Source organism: Schistocerca cancellata, chromosome 3 (genome assembly GCF_023864275.1).
Source record: "Schistocerca cancellata isolate TAMUIC-IGC-003103 chromosome 3, iqSchCanc2.1, whole genome shotgun sequence".
NCBI lineage: Eukaryota > Metazoa > Arthropoda > Insecta > Orthoptera > Acrididae > Schistocerca > Schistocerca cancellata.
The window spans coordinates 26,057,619-26,073,944 of record NC_064628.1 but is presented as its reverse complement, the minus strand read 5'-3'; the positions used below and the strand labels follow the sequence as shown (position 1 = coordinate 26,073,944).

The 16,326-nt window shown below is 41.6% G+C and overlaps 1 protein-coding gene across 1 annotated transcript in view; it reads right to left on the bottom strand.

Annotated features, from left to right (window-relative positions):
- Nucleotides 1–16,326, bottom strand: part of LOC126176828 (nucleolar protein 11) — an 85,480-nt gene that overhangs the window by 12,756 nt on the left and 56,398 nt on the right. The window contains exons 6-7 of the mRNA XM_049924011.1: nucleotides 14,170–14,527; nucleotides 4,998–5,191 (exon numbers count right to left, since the gene is read on the bottom strand). Of these exons, the coding sequence (XP_049779968.1) occupies nucleotides 4,998–5,191; nucleotides 14,170–14,527 (552 nt within the window). The remainder of the gene's footprint in view (nucleotides 1–4,997; nucleotides 5,192–14,169; nucleotides 14,528–16,326) is intronic.

Below are 16,326 nucleotides of genomic sequence, written 5' to 3'. Positions count from 1 at the left end.
CCATACAATCTTAAAACAAGTTAACATCAAGTCTTGTCATGCAATCCTTTCCTTGGCATCTAAATATAAGTCCTGCTGGCATTTTTTCTGTCTACATTGTTTCCCTGTGAAGAATCATATGTGGGAAGCTTCCTCCCAACCACTAGTGCCCTCAGCCTTCTCATTGCGAGAACTTCTGATAGGAACACTTAATGTCCTTCATGTTGACAGCAATATTTGACGCATATCAAAATAAACTGGTGTCAGACTGGCCTGTGTGGCTTAGCTAATAGTCATGCCATTTTCTTAGATTGATGATCTGTATTACTAGATGGTTACGGACACCTAGTCCCAGTTGCAGGTTGGTTATCTAACAGCTTCCAGTACTTCACATAAATATGGGCTAAAGTTAAAAATTTAAAGTACTGACATGATCTACTTCTTAAGGGGATTAATCTTACATTAATGGTTTAGCATGATAAGTCAAATATTAATTCATAAAATCAAATATTAAACTTGGAAACTTTGTATATTCATCCAGTGTTTGACAATGAGAACACTTAGTGACTTCCAACAACCTTTACACATAATTTCACACCTTTTCAGAACCTTTTCTCTTACATCATCCACAAAATACATTTTTGCTGTTCACGCAGTAAAACTTCAGCACCAGTCATGACATCCTAATCTCTACTTCCTCACTACCAGATCTATTCACAACACAGAATGTGCCTGCAAAATTATCACACCACATGTTACAAAGTTCAGGAAATATGACATCATAAACGTGAGATCACAATGGCGAGGGGGGGGGGGGGGGGGGAGTTTACTGGTATGAGGCTGATATGCAATATGTTTTTCATCAAACTCAATGTGAAGTCACTGAGCTAGAGCTGTTCTGCATTGTAACATAAGCCCCACTCTCTTCACCATCCTCACTGATCAGCCAGTACTTGCTTTGAATTCCATAACACATGCAGTCAGAAAATTCCTCTGTATCTCCAGTGCCATAACTGTTCAGCTTGGGATGGATGGGATGGTCTTTCCCGAGTCCTTCTAAATGGGCTTGAGAATACTAGGCTGTGCTCTAGGGTGAGTGATTTTTTCCGTGACAGCTGATGTTTTACATCATCTGTTGGTAAGAAACTTCTGGAACTTCTTACAGCAAGGGGCACCTTTCAGGTGCACTTCTAGTGGGAGCAGAGCATGGCCAATGAAGAGGCCAACATGCTGCTCCTGACTCTGACATGCTGAAAGGGTTACATATTAAAGAATTCAGTGGTGCGCTTTGGAACTCATGCAGGCATGTATCAGTCCTTTTTGGGGGGGGGGGATTGAGATAGCCCTCTGTGATGGAGCTTGTGTGTTTTAAAGTGGTTAACATTTTGCGGGTCAGGAGTTAGTGATCCTCCATAGTCAGCTAGGTGCTTTTCCTGTATGGAAAGCCTGCAATGCATTTGAAAATCTGTACCTGTGTAAAAAGCATGAATTCTGCTGAAGCACTTTCATGACTTTTGCAGCAAATGTTGGGGTTTAGTGAGTGTGTACATGATCAGTACAGTAGAAAGAAGCATCATAGCACAGTGTGGAGCCATTAGCTAGCTGGAGATACTTTTGGATAAAAGGAACAGACTTGGCTAGGTTTAACTGAATTACATTTGTTTCCTTGGAAATTTCAGCTTGGTATTTCTGTGATCTTTTCTGCTGATTTTGAACTAAACTCTTTGTTTTGTTGTGGTACAGGTTATTGGTGGAAGTTGCTAGGAGGGAGTTAGAGGCAGTGTATGAACTGTTAGCACTGTACATACTCCAGTCCAGTGGTGATATCCGGGCAGCTTCCACAGATATATGTAAACTCTGTGCCCTAATGTCCCATCCATTGCAAAAGGAACCAGAAAATCCAGTTCATGCTCGAAGTAGAGGATAATGGTGGAATTCCATTCCTAGACATGGAAGTATACAAGACAATGGATGTCACATGTGGCACAGAGTATACCAGAAGCCAACATATACAAACAAGTACTTACATGCCTAATCCAATCACACCAAGCACAAAAGAACTCAGTCATCCATTCCCTGACTACCTGCATGCAGCACCTACGTGAGCCACACAATGTTAACACGTGAATTCAAAAGGCTGTGAACATGTATTTACCTTCTTGGTAAATACATGAAATTAATTCACAGTTGCGAATATGGACAGCCATCAACTGTATAGTGGAACAATGACAATGAAAATCCAGGTCGGACTGGAACTCAAACTTGGATTTCCCACTTATTCCAAATAGCTGGCTTACCATTAGGCTATCTGAGAATGACTCATGGCAAGATACATGGCTGACAACATATGGAATTTTGGGTCTGGCCATGAGTTGTGCTTGGATAGCCTAAGGGTAACGTGACCGCTCATGATAAGCAGGAAATCTGGGTTCGAGTCCCAGTCCGGCATGAATTTTTATTGTCTTCGTTCCATTATACAGCTGATGGTTGTCCATATTTGCAACTGTGAATTAATTTCATATATTTCAAAGCAGCTGTGGTCATTGCAGTGCCTGTTCCAGTAACATTGCATCATAATTTGGAATAACACTGACACTGTAATATCCTATTCTTAGTAAATGGTTACAACTTTAAATCAAATCACACAGCCAAGGAAACAAACAAATGAATGCAGGATGGGCAGGGAATCATCAAACTGCAGCCAGCACTGTGCTTACCCTATGTGAAGAATGTCTCTAACCAGACTGGTAAATACCTCTGTTGTGTTGGTGTCTAATCTGCCTTCAACAGCAGCCACAAGATCCAGGATGTGTTAAGCTCCACCATGGACAAGGTAGATGTTCTGCACACTGCAGATGTGTACAAGGTGGGATGGGAGTGTGGGGAAGTATACAGTGGTGAAACCTGCAGGCCAGCAGCAACATGCCTACAGGAGCACAAGCACTATATGTGACTTGGGCAGCACAACGAATCTACAGAGGCTGAACGCCAGACAAATTATGGCAGGGAAATAAAATTTAATGAAACCTGTGTACTTGCCCAGCACCCAGGGATGGTGCAGTGCAACATCTGAGACACCACTGAAATACTGAAACATCCTTAAAACACTATGGGGTTGCAATGGGAAGTTTCCCTTATAAGTATTACTGCACACGTCAGAGATCTCCCATTGTACCTCACACAGCCGTCCAGCTGTGAGGACACCTATGTAATATACTACCTACAGTGCTGCACGTCTGCTTCTTCATGTGCAACAACAAATGCTGGTCACACAATATCAGTTATCATTGATATTACTTCACAAACATGCAAGAGTCAGGCTTGCCCCATCCTGGTTGCCAGCCATTAGATCCCAATAGGCCGCAAAAACAAAATGAAACATGAGTGTTACGATCAAGTAACTGCTGCTGCACACCCTACACCCAACTGGAGGAAAACATGGCTTCAAACCTCATTCGTTGATGACTACCAATATAGGACACACTGTAAGAAGTAACAGACAACAGCAGATTCTTACTCATTCCATCACAGTTCTTTCTTTCTATCTTTAGCTTGGGCCTTTGGCCCGCAACGATGCAGCGTCGGCATGGGTAATCGAATTTGGCAAGGTTAATTTAAGGGGTGACCAGATGCCCTTCCTGCCGCCACCCCGTACCCCTGGGACGGAATTAGTGTACCCCAACTGTCTGTGTCTAGTGTAAACCATGGAATAGTACGAAAGTGTTCAGATGTCTGCGAGCTGGGTAACTGAGGCGGGACATGGGGACCAGCCCAGTATTCATCTAGTGGGATGTGGAAAACCGCCTGCCTAAAAACAACATCCAGGCTGGCCGACACACCGGCCTCTATCGTTAAGCTGCCAGACGGATTTGAAACGGAGCCGGTGCGCCTACCCGCATTAGTGCTCTCGGCTAACCTGGCGGGTACTCATTCCATCATAGTAACCTATTACAATACGTTTCTCACTTCTTCCATCACAAGAAACCGCTTACATCAATGTTTTTTTTTTAAATTATGGCCCAAAGTCATCCTCATCCTCAGTGAGCAGTCATGGCAAAATATAAGTTACTCTGGACACAAAAATACACCAAGAAGGAGGGCACTGTAACCATGGCCAAAATGTTTGTTTCACTAGTAATACGCTTTTAAGGTGTAATAAGGTAACATACCCAAGAAAACTTCCATGTCAACTGATTCTGACCACGGAAGTCTTCGCAATTATAAAAAAATTATTCTTACTATGTGTAAATTGGTAGACAGAAATACAAGTCATTGGAACTGGAGGTGCCTTCATTCAAAAGAAGAGGAAAATTGTTGTGTGAAATGATAATAGTGATGGAATAAGTAAAAAGAAGTAACACAAGTGATCAGGTCAAGAAAGACAAGTGACAGAAGGGGACAAGAGAGAAGTCAATAAGAGATGGCAACAACTGAAAAATAAAAAAATATCACGACTGTGATATGTAAAATATTTGATATGATAGTACAGGAATTTTTGTCATGCCACATGCAGGAGTTGGTAAGTCAGCTAACTGGTTTTAACATGTTATGCATTTCCTATAGCAAAATATGTGAATATGCACTGCCATCTCAGATTGCAAACGGGTGTCCTCCAACCTATAAATACAGTTCTATTATAAAGATCTAGGGATTAGTTTCATGGCTCAAAACTGGATAATAACGGCAGTCTTTTGCATTTATTCTAACATACTTTACTGTCAGGGCTTGACAATGCAAACTGTTAATGGATTAATTAATTAGTCAATGGTGTACACTATCTGGATTTAACTAGCTGTGGATTGGATTCTGTAGTCAGCATCTGAGCATTTTCTCCAGTAAAGATTAGACAATTGCTGCTCTATCAATCAATGTGCATTTCATCTCAACATGATCACACTTAGACAAGTACTTAACCACTATGAAAATATTAATTCATCTTCGAATTTAACCTAATAAATTAATTTCAAGTTGTGACAACACAAAATTATACTAAATGAATGCATAACTGTGAACTTTACCATTCATTAAAAATGATGCATCCCCGTCAACAGCTGGCACACCAGAATCAAAAACTGTATCATTCGCTGACAGGCAGAATGACAATACTTGCACAAGGCCATCTTCTGGTAAGTCTGTGAGGTGTCTTAAGCACCATTCTAGACTTTTAACATCTTTCTTCTGTATCAGATGAGGCAGAATTTCACAAAATATTCTGGAAACAAAATCAAACATTATGCTTAAACAACTCTGTTGTCCAGTGTAATGTCAATGAACAGAACATTCTCTTTAACTTTTCATATCATGCAGTAATATGAAACCAACAGCACTCCAGACATTAAAAATCAGAAATAAATCATAACAGCACAGGCTTTACTGTAAAATAGTACAGCTATCAGCTTTTAGTCTATTACCCACTAATGAAGAGATTGTTTCAAAATAATGGAAACACTTGTACTTCACAACACTGCATGTTTGTGAAGTAATATCAATGATAACTGATGTTGTGTGACCAGCATTTGTTGTTGCACATCAAGAAGCAGATGTGCAGCATTGTAGGTAGTATATTACATAGGTGTCCTCGCAGCTGGACGGCCGTGTGAGGTACAATGGGAGATCTCTGACTTGTGCAGTAATACTTATAAGGGAAACTTCCCATTGCAACCCCATCAGATTTAGTCTTAAGATGGCCCAGTGGATAGCCTGTCAAAAACTGAGCACAGATCAAGCATGAAAACAGGAAGAAGGTGTACTGAACTGTGAAAAAGGAAGCAAAAAATTGAAACACTGAACAGTCCAAGCTGAAGATGTGCACCATCTAGTGAATTCGAATAGCCATGGCGTCATGGTTCTGTGGTCATGCTGTTGGACTGCAAGGTGGGAGATCCGTGTTCAAATCTCACTTGTGCCCCATTTTCTTCTTCTTCTTCTCAAAATCGTGAACTGTCCATCTAGTCAGTGATGTGTCTGTTTTCTGTATTCAAATTTGTGTCTACGTCATGGAGTAACATCCATTTGCAACAGCGATGTGCAAGGGAGGGGCCTCCAGACGTATGTAGCTCCTATTTGTTTTACACAAGTACCGCAAGTTACAACTCCTACATTCTATTTTGGAAGTTTTGGCTCTTGAATTCCTTTGTAACATAATTTACATCTGTATATTTGTTGTTTTTATTTCTGTGAGAGGTCTATGCGGCATCTCATCTGCTCTCACTTTTCATCACATTTCCTTGCAACAGTAGTATATTCTTATGACATGACTGTATTCTATAACCAATGCGTAGTACGACAATTACCAAGACTACAGAAGGAGAAGAGAAACAGCAATGAGCGACAAAAAACAGCAATGACCGACAAAAAGCTCATAATTTTGTGAAAACAAAGGTGCATCAGGAAGATCTGAACATAGATTTCCCACTTTGCAGTCCAACAACATGACCACACAACCACAACAGTATGGTTCTTGGACTTTGATCGATGTTGTACACCTTAAGCTTAGATCATTTACTGTTTCTACTTTGCTCCTTTTCTCACAGTTCAGTACACCTTCTTCCTGTTTTCATGCTCGATCTATGTTCCATTTTTGACCGGCTATCCAATGGGCTATTTCACCACTAAACCTGAGGGAGGTGCGATGGGGAGTTTCCTTTGTCAGCACTGCCCATATATTAAGTAAATTAAGAGCAACAGATCAATACACGGTTACAGTTTGACATAATGTTTACATACAAACCATCAGGTATGGGCATATCCTGAGGCAGACAAATATGGGCCACAGAATTGGTAATAGTCCTTTGTACGGAACCATCCTAGACTTTACATGAAGTGGTTTAGCAATACTCCAAAAAACTAAAGCAGTGTAGCTGGACAGGAATCTGAATACTGTTTCCTGCAAATACGAGTTCAGAGCCTTAAGCATGCTATCTTCCAAGTCTCAGTGAATAGAATCATTTAACTTTACAAGGATTGCCGAAAAGAACTGTAAATGAGATAAGATGAGGGTTTAGTACTCAACTGATGACTAGGTCATTTGGAATGGAGCAGAGCCTCAGGCTGCATATATTGGAACAGGAATTCATCCATCACCTCTCCAACGGAACCATCCCTGTATGCAGTTTAAGTGATTTAGGGAAAACATAGAAAACCTAAACCTGAGTGGTCAACAGTGACTGGAATCCTATTCATCCTCAATGCAAACATTGTACACTTCACTCGGTAATGAGATTATGTGAAATCTGTCAGCATCAGCAGTAATGACTTCCTGCAAATGACATCTGACATATGCCTTAGAAACTGAACAACTGCAATAAGACAGTGATCTCAGAATTTCTGATTCCCAGTAGAATATGACAACAACATACATGTGACAGTGGAACAACACATATAACAATCACTGGAAGAAAAAAATTTCGCCTCGTTTTTCCTCAAACATCTTTGAACACAGTTGCACCATCCTCAGTGGATATTCTGTATTTAATCATGTTCCATTTGGACTTACAGTGTTTATGAGGTATCCTCATTACTGTCATCCTCAGCTCTTTAGAATTACTGCAGCTCCTCTGCAGCCTTTTGCTTTTTTTCCCATGGCTGAAGAGTAGTGACTAGTACCTAAATATCTATGCAGTTACTTCCTTCCACATTTGTTTTTCATTACATATATTTCTCTGTTAACTGAGTTTCTTCAGATGGAGAACACAGTAACATTTCGTACTGCATTGTTTTTTAAAAATTACAAACAATGAGCTTTTTGATAATTTAAAAAATGGCCACTTTCCATTCATAACAGGCACCAAAAAGCTTCTGCAAATGACAGACTGTAACAATAATATCATCATCCCAGTAACACCTTGTACATTGACTGTACTGAAAGTCAAAAGCAACCCAGTGTTATGAATATTACTTTTTATTTTTTAGACAACTAATGTATACCACTCTAAACTATAAAGTTTTCATTCAATTTTCAACACTATCTCCACTTCACTGCATACATTTTTCCTATTCTTCTCCAAGTCTGTAATTTCCTTTGCAATAGAAGTCATTTCTGGCTACTCAAAGATAGTCATGCTCTGCTTTCTTGAAGTCCTCCAGTGTCTCACAGCACTGGATATGATGGTGTTCTTTCACAAAACCAAAAAGATGGTAGACTGCCATGCTATGGCTGCAGGGTGGAGAATACAAACGCTCGAATTCCTAATTTTCTCCACCGTGACATAAGCAGTGTGTTGCCAAACATCCTGCTGCTGGACAATCTTCTTCCCAAGGTTTCATTGTGGAATACTTAGATGTGTCTGGATGTAAAGAACAGCATTTATGGTTTGTCTAAGTCAAACAGCCAGAATGCAATCTTCTGCGTCCCAGAAGACTGCCCATAACTTTCCCAGCAGATCACACTGTCCTTGCTCTCTTTGCAGATGGTGAATCCTCATGGTGCCATTCTGTACTTTGTCACTTTGTTTCAGGTTCACAACAATGGAATCAGTTTTCATCACCTGTCTCAATGTTCATCACAAAATCATCTCCTACATTTCAAAATCTCCTCAGAACACACTGGGTGAAAGTTTGTATCTCAGATTTCCAGTGTTCAGTCAGTAGAAGTAGGATTCACCTGGTAGAAACTTCTTGATAAACCAAAGTTTCAAATTTTCTTAAATTGCAATCTCACTCTCAGTGGCGTAACTGATTAGGTAATGAACTCATCAAGTCTTTTACTGTTGTCTACTGTGAAGGCAGTTCAAGGATGACTGCTATAGGTCTCATATATTATACTTTTGTTCCTGTCTTTCAGATGTTTCACCCAACTCCTAATCCTGCTGGCACACAAGAGCATGTCTCCAAAACCACACTGAACTCTGGGATGAATCGGAGCTGAAGATTTTTCTTATTTAACAGGGAATTCAATGGCAGCACATAGTAGGAATAAAACACAGATCAGCTGTTTTGTAAAGATAGCCTGTAGCCAAAAGATAGAAGTTAATACTATCATTACTTTGCCAACACTTAGTGCAAATATTGTAAATGGCACAACTATAATTAAACATGATAATATTCTTCTCAGGTATGCAGCCGGATCATAACGTCTTCATGACACAATATTTCCGCGGTCCAACTGGCCGCCATCTTCAGGTGAGAGTGCTGGTGCACGATCTCGCCGGAACTGACTTCCCAGCGCAAGCGGCGGCCCCTATATAGGCCGCAGAAGACCCACAACGCATGCGCGAGAAGGTGCCGCAACTGCCCTCTAGCGCAGTAAACATGCCGCGCCGCAAGTGGTGGAAACAGGCAAAATCGAGATATCGCTGTCAAAAATTAAAAAATTTTTAAAAATTTTTATTCCGACGATTGAAACACAGACCGTTGTTTTTTAATGTCAGATAACACCGGGCCCCAAGTCTTACTTAAAAGATAACCCTTGTCTCTATTAATAAGATTGTCAGATAAATGAATCTCTATGGATTCTTTTAAAACACAGTCCCAATAGCGAGATGCAGGGGCAACCATTTGTGTCGCGTCAAATAGCATTCTGTGTCCCTCGGTGAGATAGCGCTCTGCCACTGCGGATTTCTCAGGTTGAAGCAGCCGTGTGTGCCGCTGATGCTCAACACATCGGTCCTGAATGGTCCGGATTGTCTGACCAATATAAGCCTTCCCACAGTGGCAAGGGATCTTACACACACCGGGCTTCCTCAAACCCAAGTCATCCTTAACAGAGCCAAGAAGCGCTCTAATCTTGGCTGGCGGACGAAAAATACTTTTGATATGATATCTTTTCAGAGTTCTTCCTATCTTTGAGGAAATGCTCCCAGCAAAAGGCAGGAAAGCCACCGATTTGCAGATATCTTCTGGTGGTTCAGGCAATGGTCCAAACTGGAAAGCACGATGGATCTGTTTATCTGCATAGCCATTCTGCTTGAACACAACCTTAAGATGGTCCAATTCTTGTGTCAAGCTTTCTCCATCTGAAATGGCATAAGCTCTTCTCGCCAACGTCCGCAGGACCCCCGTATGCTGGAACAATGGATGACAGCTAGAAGCATGCAGGTAACGGTCCGTGTGCATAGGCTTTCGATAAACACTGTGTCCCTGTGTCCCATTCTCCTTTCTGTACAGCAGAACATCCAGAAACAGAAGCTTTCCATCACTTTCCACCTCCATGGTAAACTTAATGCTAGGATGCAGGGAATTAAAATGATCTAGGAGGCAGTCAAGAGCTTCTCTCCCATGAGGCCACACCATAAACGTATCGTCAACGTACCTCCAGAAACAGGTTGATTTTAAGGACGCCGTCTTCAGTGTCATGTCCTCCAAATCTTCCATAAAAAGGTTGGCAACTATTGGGGACAATGGGTTCCCCATAGCCATTCCGTCAGTCTGTCATTGAATAAAAAGTACGTCGACATCAGCACGTGGCGACAAAGCCTGGTTGTTTCCTCATCCAGTTTCTCACCAATTAATTGCAAGGATTCTTCCAGAGGAACCCGGGTAAAAAGCGATACGACATCAAAGCTCACAAGCAAATCGCAGGGACTAAGAGACAAGGACTTCAATCTCTGAATAAACACCATAGAATTGGGAATGTGATGTTCGCATTTACCGATGTGAGAGCCAAGAACAGATGCTAAATACTTGGCTAGATTGTAGGTAGGAGCACCCAAATTACTCACGATCGGACGAAGCAGGACCCCCTTTCTTATGAATCTTGGGTAGACCATATAGTCTCGGTGGCACGGCAGCACCAAGACGAAGTTTTTTGAGAACGTTGTCAGGTAAAGAAATCTTCTTCAGCTGCAGAGATTAGGCAAGAGGTCTCACATACATTGCGGCGGGCGCCGCCTCCACGGAGTAACATCTCCTCTCTCGAAAGGGCAGCCGTCCGGTTCATTAGAGAAGATGAGGATCTGATAGTTCTACCAGCGGACAAAGGCAACGCAACGGTTCTTCTGTCACATGATGACTATCTGGGAAAGATGGATCTCTTACTTGCAGGACGACCCAACTGAACGGAAAAAACGAAAGACGCTTTCACTGCTGAAGAAGAGTTCTTTACTTGACGACGTTCTCAAAAAACTTCGTCCTGGTGCTACTGTGCCACCGAGACTATAAACGAAAGACGCTTTCACTGCTGAAGAAGAGTTCTTTACTTGACGACGTTCTCAAAAAACTTCGTCCTGGTGCTACTGTGCCACCGAGACTATACGGTCTACCCAAGATTCATAAGAAAGGGGTCCCGCTTCGTCCGATCGTGAGTAATTTGGGTGCTCCTACCTACAATCTAGCCAAGTATTTAGCATCTGTTCTTGGCCCTCACGTTGGTAAATGCGAACGTCACATTCCCAATTCTATGGTGTTTATTCAGAGATTGAAGTCCTTGTCTCTTAGTCCCTGCGATTTGCTTGTGAGCTTTGATGTCGTGTCGCTTTTACCCGGGTTCCTCTGGAAGAATCCTTGCAATTAATTGGTGAGAAACTGGATGAGGAAACAACCAGGCTTTGTCGCCACGTGCTGACGTCGGCGTACTTTTTATTCAATGACAAATATTTTGAAAAGACTGACGGAGTGGCTATGGGGAGCCCATTGTCCCCAATAGTAGCCAACCTTTTTATGGAAGATTTGGAGGACATGGCGCTGAAGACGGCGTCCTTAAAACCAACCTGTTACTGGAGGTACGTTGACGATACGTTTATGGTGTGGCCTCATGGGAGAGAAGCTCTTGACCGCCTCCTAGATCATTTTAATTCCCTGCATCCTAGCATTAAGTTTACCATGGAGGTGGAAAGTGATGGAAAGCTTCCGTTTCTGGATGTTGTGGTGTACAGAAAGGATGATGGGACACTGGAAAACAGTGTTTATCGAAAGCCTACGCACATGGACCGTTACCTGCATGCTTCTAGCTGTCATCCATCGTTCCAGCGTACAGGGGTCCTGCGGACGTTGGCGAGAAGAGCTTATGCCATTTCAGATGGAGAAAGCTTGACACAAGAATTGGACCATCTTAAGGTTGTGTTCAAGCAGAATGGCTATACAGATAAACAGATCCGTCGTGCTTTCCAGTTTGGACCATCGCCTGAACCACCAGAAGATATCTGCAAATCGGTGGCTTTCCTGCCTTTTGCTGGGAGCATTTCCTCAAAGATAGGAAGAACTCTGAAAAGATATCATATCAAAAGTATTTTTCGTCCGCCAGCCAAGATTAGAGCACTTCTTGGCTCTGTTAAGGATGACTTGGGTTTGAGGAAGCCCGGTGTGTGTAAGATCCCTTGCCACAGTGGGAAGGCTTATATTGGTCAGACAATCTGGACCATTCAGGACCGATGTGTTGAGCATCAGCGGCACACACGGCTGCTTCAACCTGAGAAATCCGCAGTGGCGGAGCACTGTCTGACCGAGGGACACAGAATGCTATATGACGCGACACAAATGGTTGCCACTGCATCTCGCTATTGGGACTGTGTTTTAAAAGAATCCATAGAGATTCGTTTATCTGACAATCTTATTAATAGAGACAAGGGTTATCTTTTAAGTAAGACTTGGGACCTGGTGTTATCTGACATTAAAAAACAACGGTCTGTGTTTCGATTGTTGGAATAAAAAATTTTTTAATTTTTTAATTTTTGACAGCGATATCTCGATTTTGCCTGTTTCCACTACTGGCGGCGCGACATGCTTACTGCGCTAGAGGGCAGTTACGGCACCTTCTCGCGCACGCGTTGTGGGTCTTCTGCGGCCTATATAGGGGCCGCCACTTGCGCTGGGAAGTCAGTTCCGGTGAGATCGTGCACCAGCACTCTCACCTGAAGATGGTGGCCAGTTGGACCGCGGAAATATTGTGTCATGAAGACGTTATGATCCAGTTGCATACCCAAGGAGAATATTATCAATTATCACGCCAGGAAAGCCTTCATAGACATATAATTAAACATGTTGGGAACTATACTACACAGTAAATGGTTACTCTTACTCCTTCCATTATTTGGAACATGCTACTACTACTACTACTACTACTACTACTAGTAGTAGTAGTAGTAGTAGTAGTAGTAGTAGTAGTAATAATAATAATAATAATAATAATAATAATAATAATATCGTGATGTTAAAGCACTTCTTTATACAGTTAAATATCACAATGAAATACAAATATTATATTACAATACTTTTGATTAATGCTTTAAAAAATCAAGCATATTTTATGTTGCATCAGCATCACAAAAGACTTCTTCCTTAACAATTTCATATGCTATTGTACAATACAAGAACAGTGATATAATGCCACCCAAACCTTTCACACTACAAACACCAATTCTTACAGCCTTTTCGTCATGGTATCTCCATCAATGTGAAAACTGTATCACCATCCAAAGAGAAACTGCAACGAAACCAATGCACTCAACATGTCACAATTCTGCTGTACAAGTAGCAAATAGAAGTAGTGAAATTCATCAAACAACATTATATGCAATGCTCCAAGATATTGAGAGACCTCACCATAAACATGAAAATGCCATCTTTGTCTGATCTGATTTTCCGATTCTATTCAAGGCCTCCACAGAAGATTTCTCTTACATCAGGAAAATGGACAGATTTGTTTGTTTTGATGAAACTATACTTCTCAGTGTCAGGAGCATAATCCAACATTTAAGGGCATATAAATGAACTGATTGATCATTTTACATAGGTTCATTTATGTGAGCTGCTTGCAGCAACATTCTTGCAAGTATTGAAAGATGATACAGGAACAAAGTTGTTTTAAGTAACAACAGCTGAAAGTCACCTTTTCAAAGACTGAAAAGTGGGTCAGTGTGAATATTCAATATTGCTCTGTTACTTATGTTAAACAAGTTATCGTCATTGCCCCTTTTGATCAACATCATATATTTCTATGCCACAGAAAATAATCATTCTGACACACGATGTATTAAACTAATCACAAAAAATCTCAACAGGTGCACAACAATGTATACTCTAGGAGATTAAGTAATGACTGACATTTTGGGAAAACATTTTGACTTTTATTCTTGAATCACAAACAGTTCTACAACAGAGAACATTGGTGCTAGTTAGTCTAATTGGAGAGCTTAATTTCCTTCCCATGTTTCACACAAATACAACTGGCAATAAGTAAACAAGAAAAATAATCACTGGCTATGTATATCATTTCAGATATTATCATAAAAATGCACAGCATCCTGTACAACTTACAGTGCCTGTGGCCAGCCATCTGATGCAACACCTTCGAGCCTTTCACGAATGTGATTCGGTGCCGTGGAGAAGATATTCTGTGCTGAACCCACACTGGAGCTAGTATCACTGGTAGTGCCCCAGTCAGCCACAATAGCTGGCCGCAATCCAGCTTCAGAAAGAAGAGGCCGTGAAGTGCCAAGTAGGGCAGCGAGGCGTTCATCACCTATGTGAAATGGCACTACCACCAGGCTAAGGCCAACAGGGAGAAGCAGTGCCGACTGCACACGCCACACCTGTGGCCGCGGGCTGAAGAGTTTGAAGTGCAGTCTTGATTTTACCAGTCGGAACTGCAAATTCAGCACCAGCATAAAGGCACCTAATGAAAATAAGAAAAACAAGCACCCAAATTCAGTGCATAGCAATGGTGATGTACATTTGTTCAGTTCCCCCCCCCCCCCCCCCTAACTGGGCAAACTGAAATACTGCATGTCCCAAAAAATATCCAACAGTGAGTCGTATAATGCTAACAAAAACCTTAAGGTTGTAAAATAGCTAACATCAACCTGGAAAAGTTTGCACTGACTTTCGATCATTCTTCCCCTTCAGGTCTTATTTTGTATATCTAGCTACAAGCAGTACCAAGCCTTAGTAACCGAAATAAATAACTCATTTATTCAATGAAAATAACTGAAAAGCACTGCTTTGTGATACCCGAATTTGACTAAAATCTCACTAGAAAAGCATATATACTGGCTCCAGTGTCATTAACCGACAACTAATATTTTTTTTCATAAAATCTGAAACTGTAATCGGAAGGCACAGAAAATGGTATGTTTCTGCGTTGACAAACATGACACAAAAAACAATTGTTGTGCAAAAAGATTAAGGGAGTGCAGTCAAGTGATGTCTTCAACAACTGCCAATATTTTGAGAGGTACGCAGAGAGAGGGGGCAAGAGGAGATGGACAGAGAGATGGATGAGAAGGAGATGGACAAATAGAAGGGACAGGTGTGGGAAGTGTATACGCAGATGGAAGATGCAGATGATTGGAAAAGAAACGTGGTGAGAGGAGACAGGTGGAAGTGGAAGGGATTTGGAGAGGCAGGTGGAAGAGGGACAGGTTGTGAGGAGGTAAGTGGAAGGGGGGACATTGTGAGGAGGCAGTTAGAGAATGCACTGGGTGTGAGGAGGCAGGTGGAAGATGTACTGGGTGTGAGGAGGCAGGTGGAAGATTTACTGGGTGTGAGGAGGCAGGTGGAAGATATACTGGGTGTGAGGACCCAGGTGGAAGAGGGATTGTGTGTGAGGAAGCAGTTGGAAAAGGGAAAGGGGTGTAGCAGGAGGAAAGAAGATTGGGGAGAGATTTAAATTTATCCAGATTATTCTGCTGAAACTATTTCAACAAGCTCTGATATAAACATGATATTATTTGAATACAAAAAGTGTGGAAGTAAGACATCCCTACTCCACCTAGGGATGGGGTGAGAAGGGAGTGATACATAAATATCTTCTACTACATGAATGAGCACTTCAGCGAGTTTTTGTCAGTGTGTTTCCTCATGGTTAAATTCCAAATATACATTTAACATCCTGTGTGGAATCGTATGGTGTACTTATGTGTGCATATATGTGGTGGTGGTGGTGTTGTGTGTGTGTGTGTGTGTGTGTGTAAGTAATACAGGCTGCAGGGCGTTATGAATAATCTTGATGTTCCGTGATCAATCTCATGGAGAAAGCTTTCGGAGAGAAGCATGTCATGTGCTGACTTGGGCACGTTTGCCCAAGAGATTACAGCAGCAGAGTGGGCTGCTTTGTATTCACTCCACATGTATCCTGATATTGTTAGTTTATTCAAGGACAAGGGCTATGCTACATTTGTGTAGGACAAGCAGGATTATGTACAAAAGATGCAGTGTTTACTATCCAATCCAGCATATTGTAAACTCAGAGCTGATCCAACAAAGGGCTGAGAGGAAGACTAATAACCTCCTGAATAAACATTCCCTGTTGAAAGAGATTATCCCCCACAGTTGGTGCTCCAAAATAATGTGTAGCAAAACACATTGCTATTTTGTTGAAAACACTTGTAGGCCAGTGTGTACATCACATTAAGAATGCAGCGGATTTCTTATGTCAATTAGAGGGACTGTGTTTGAAAGAGTCTGATATTTCAG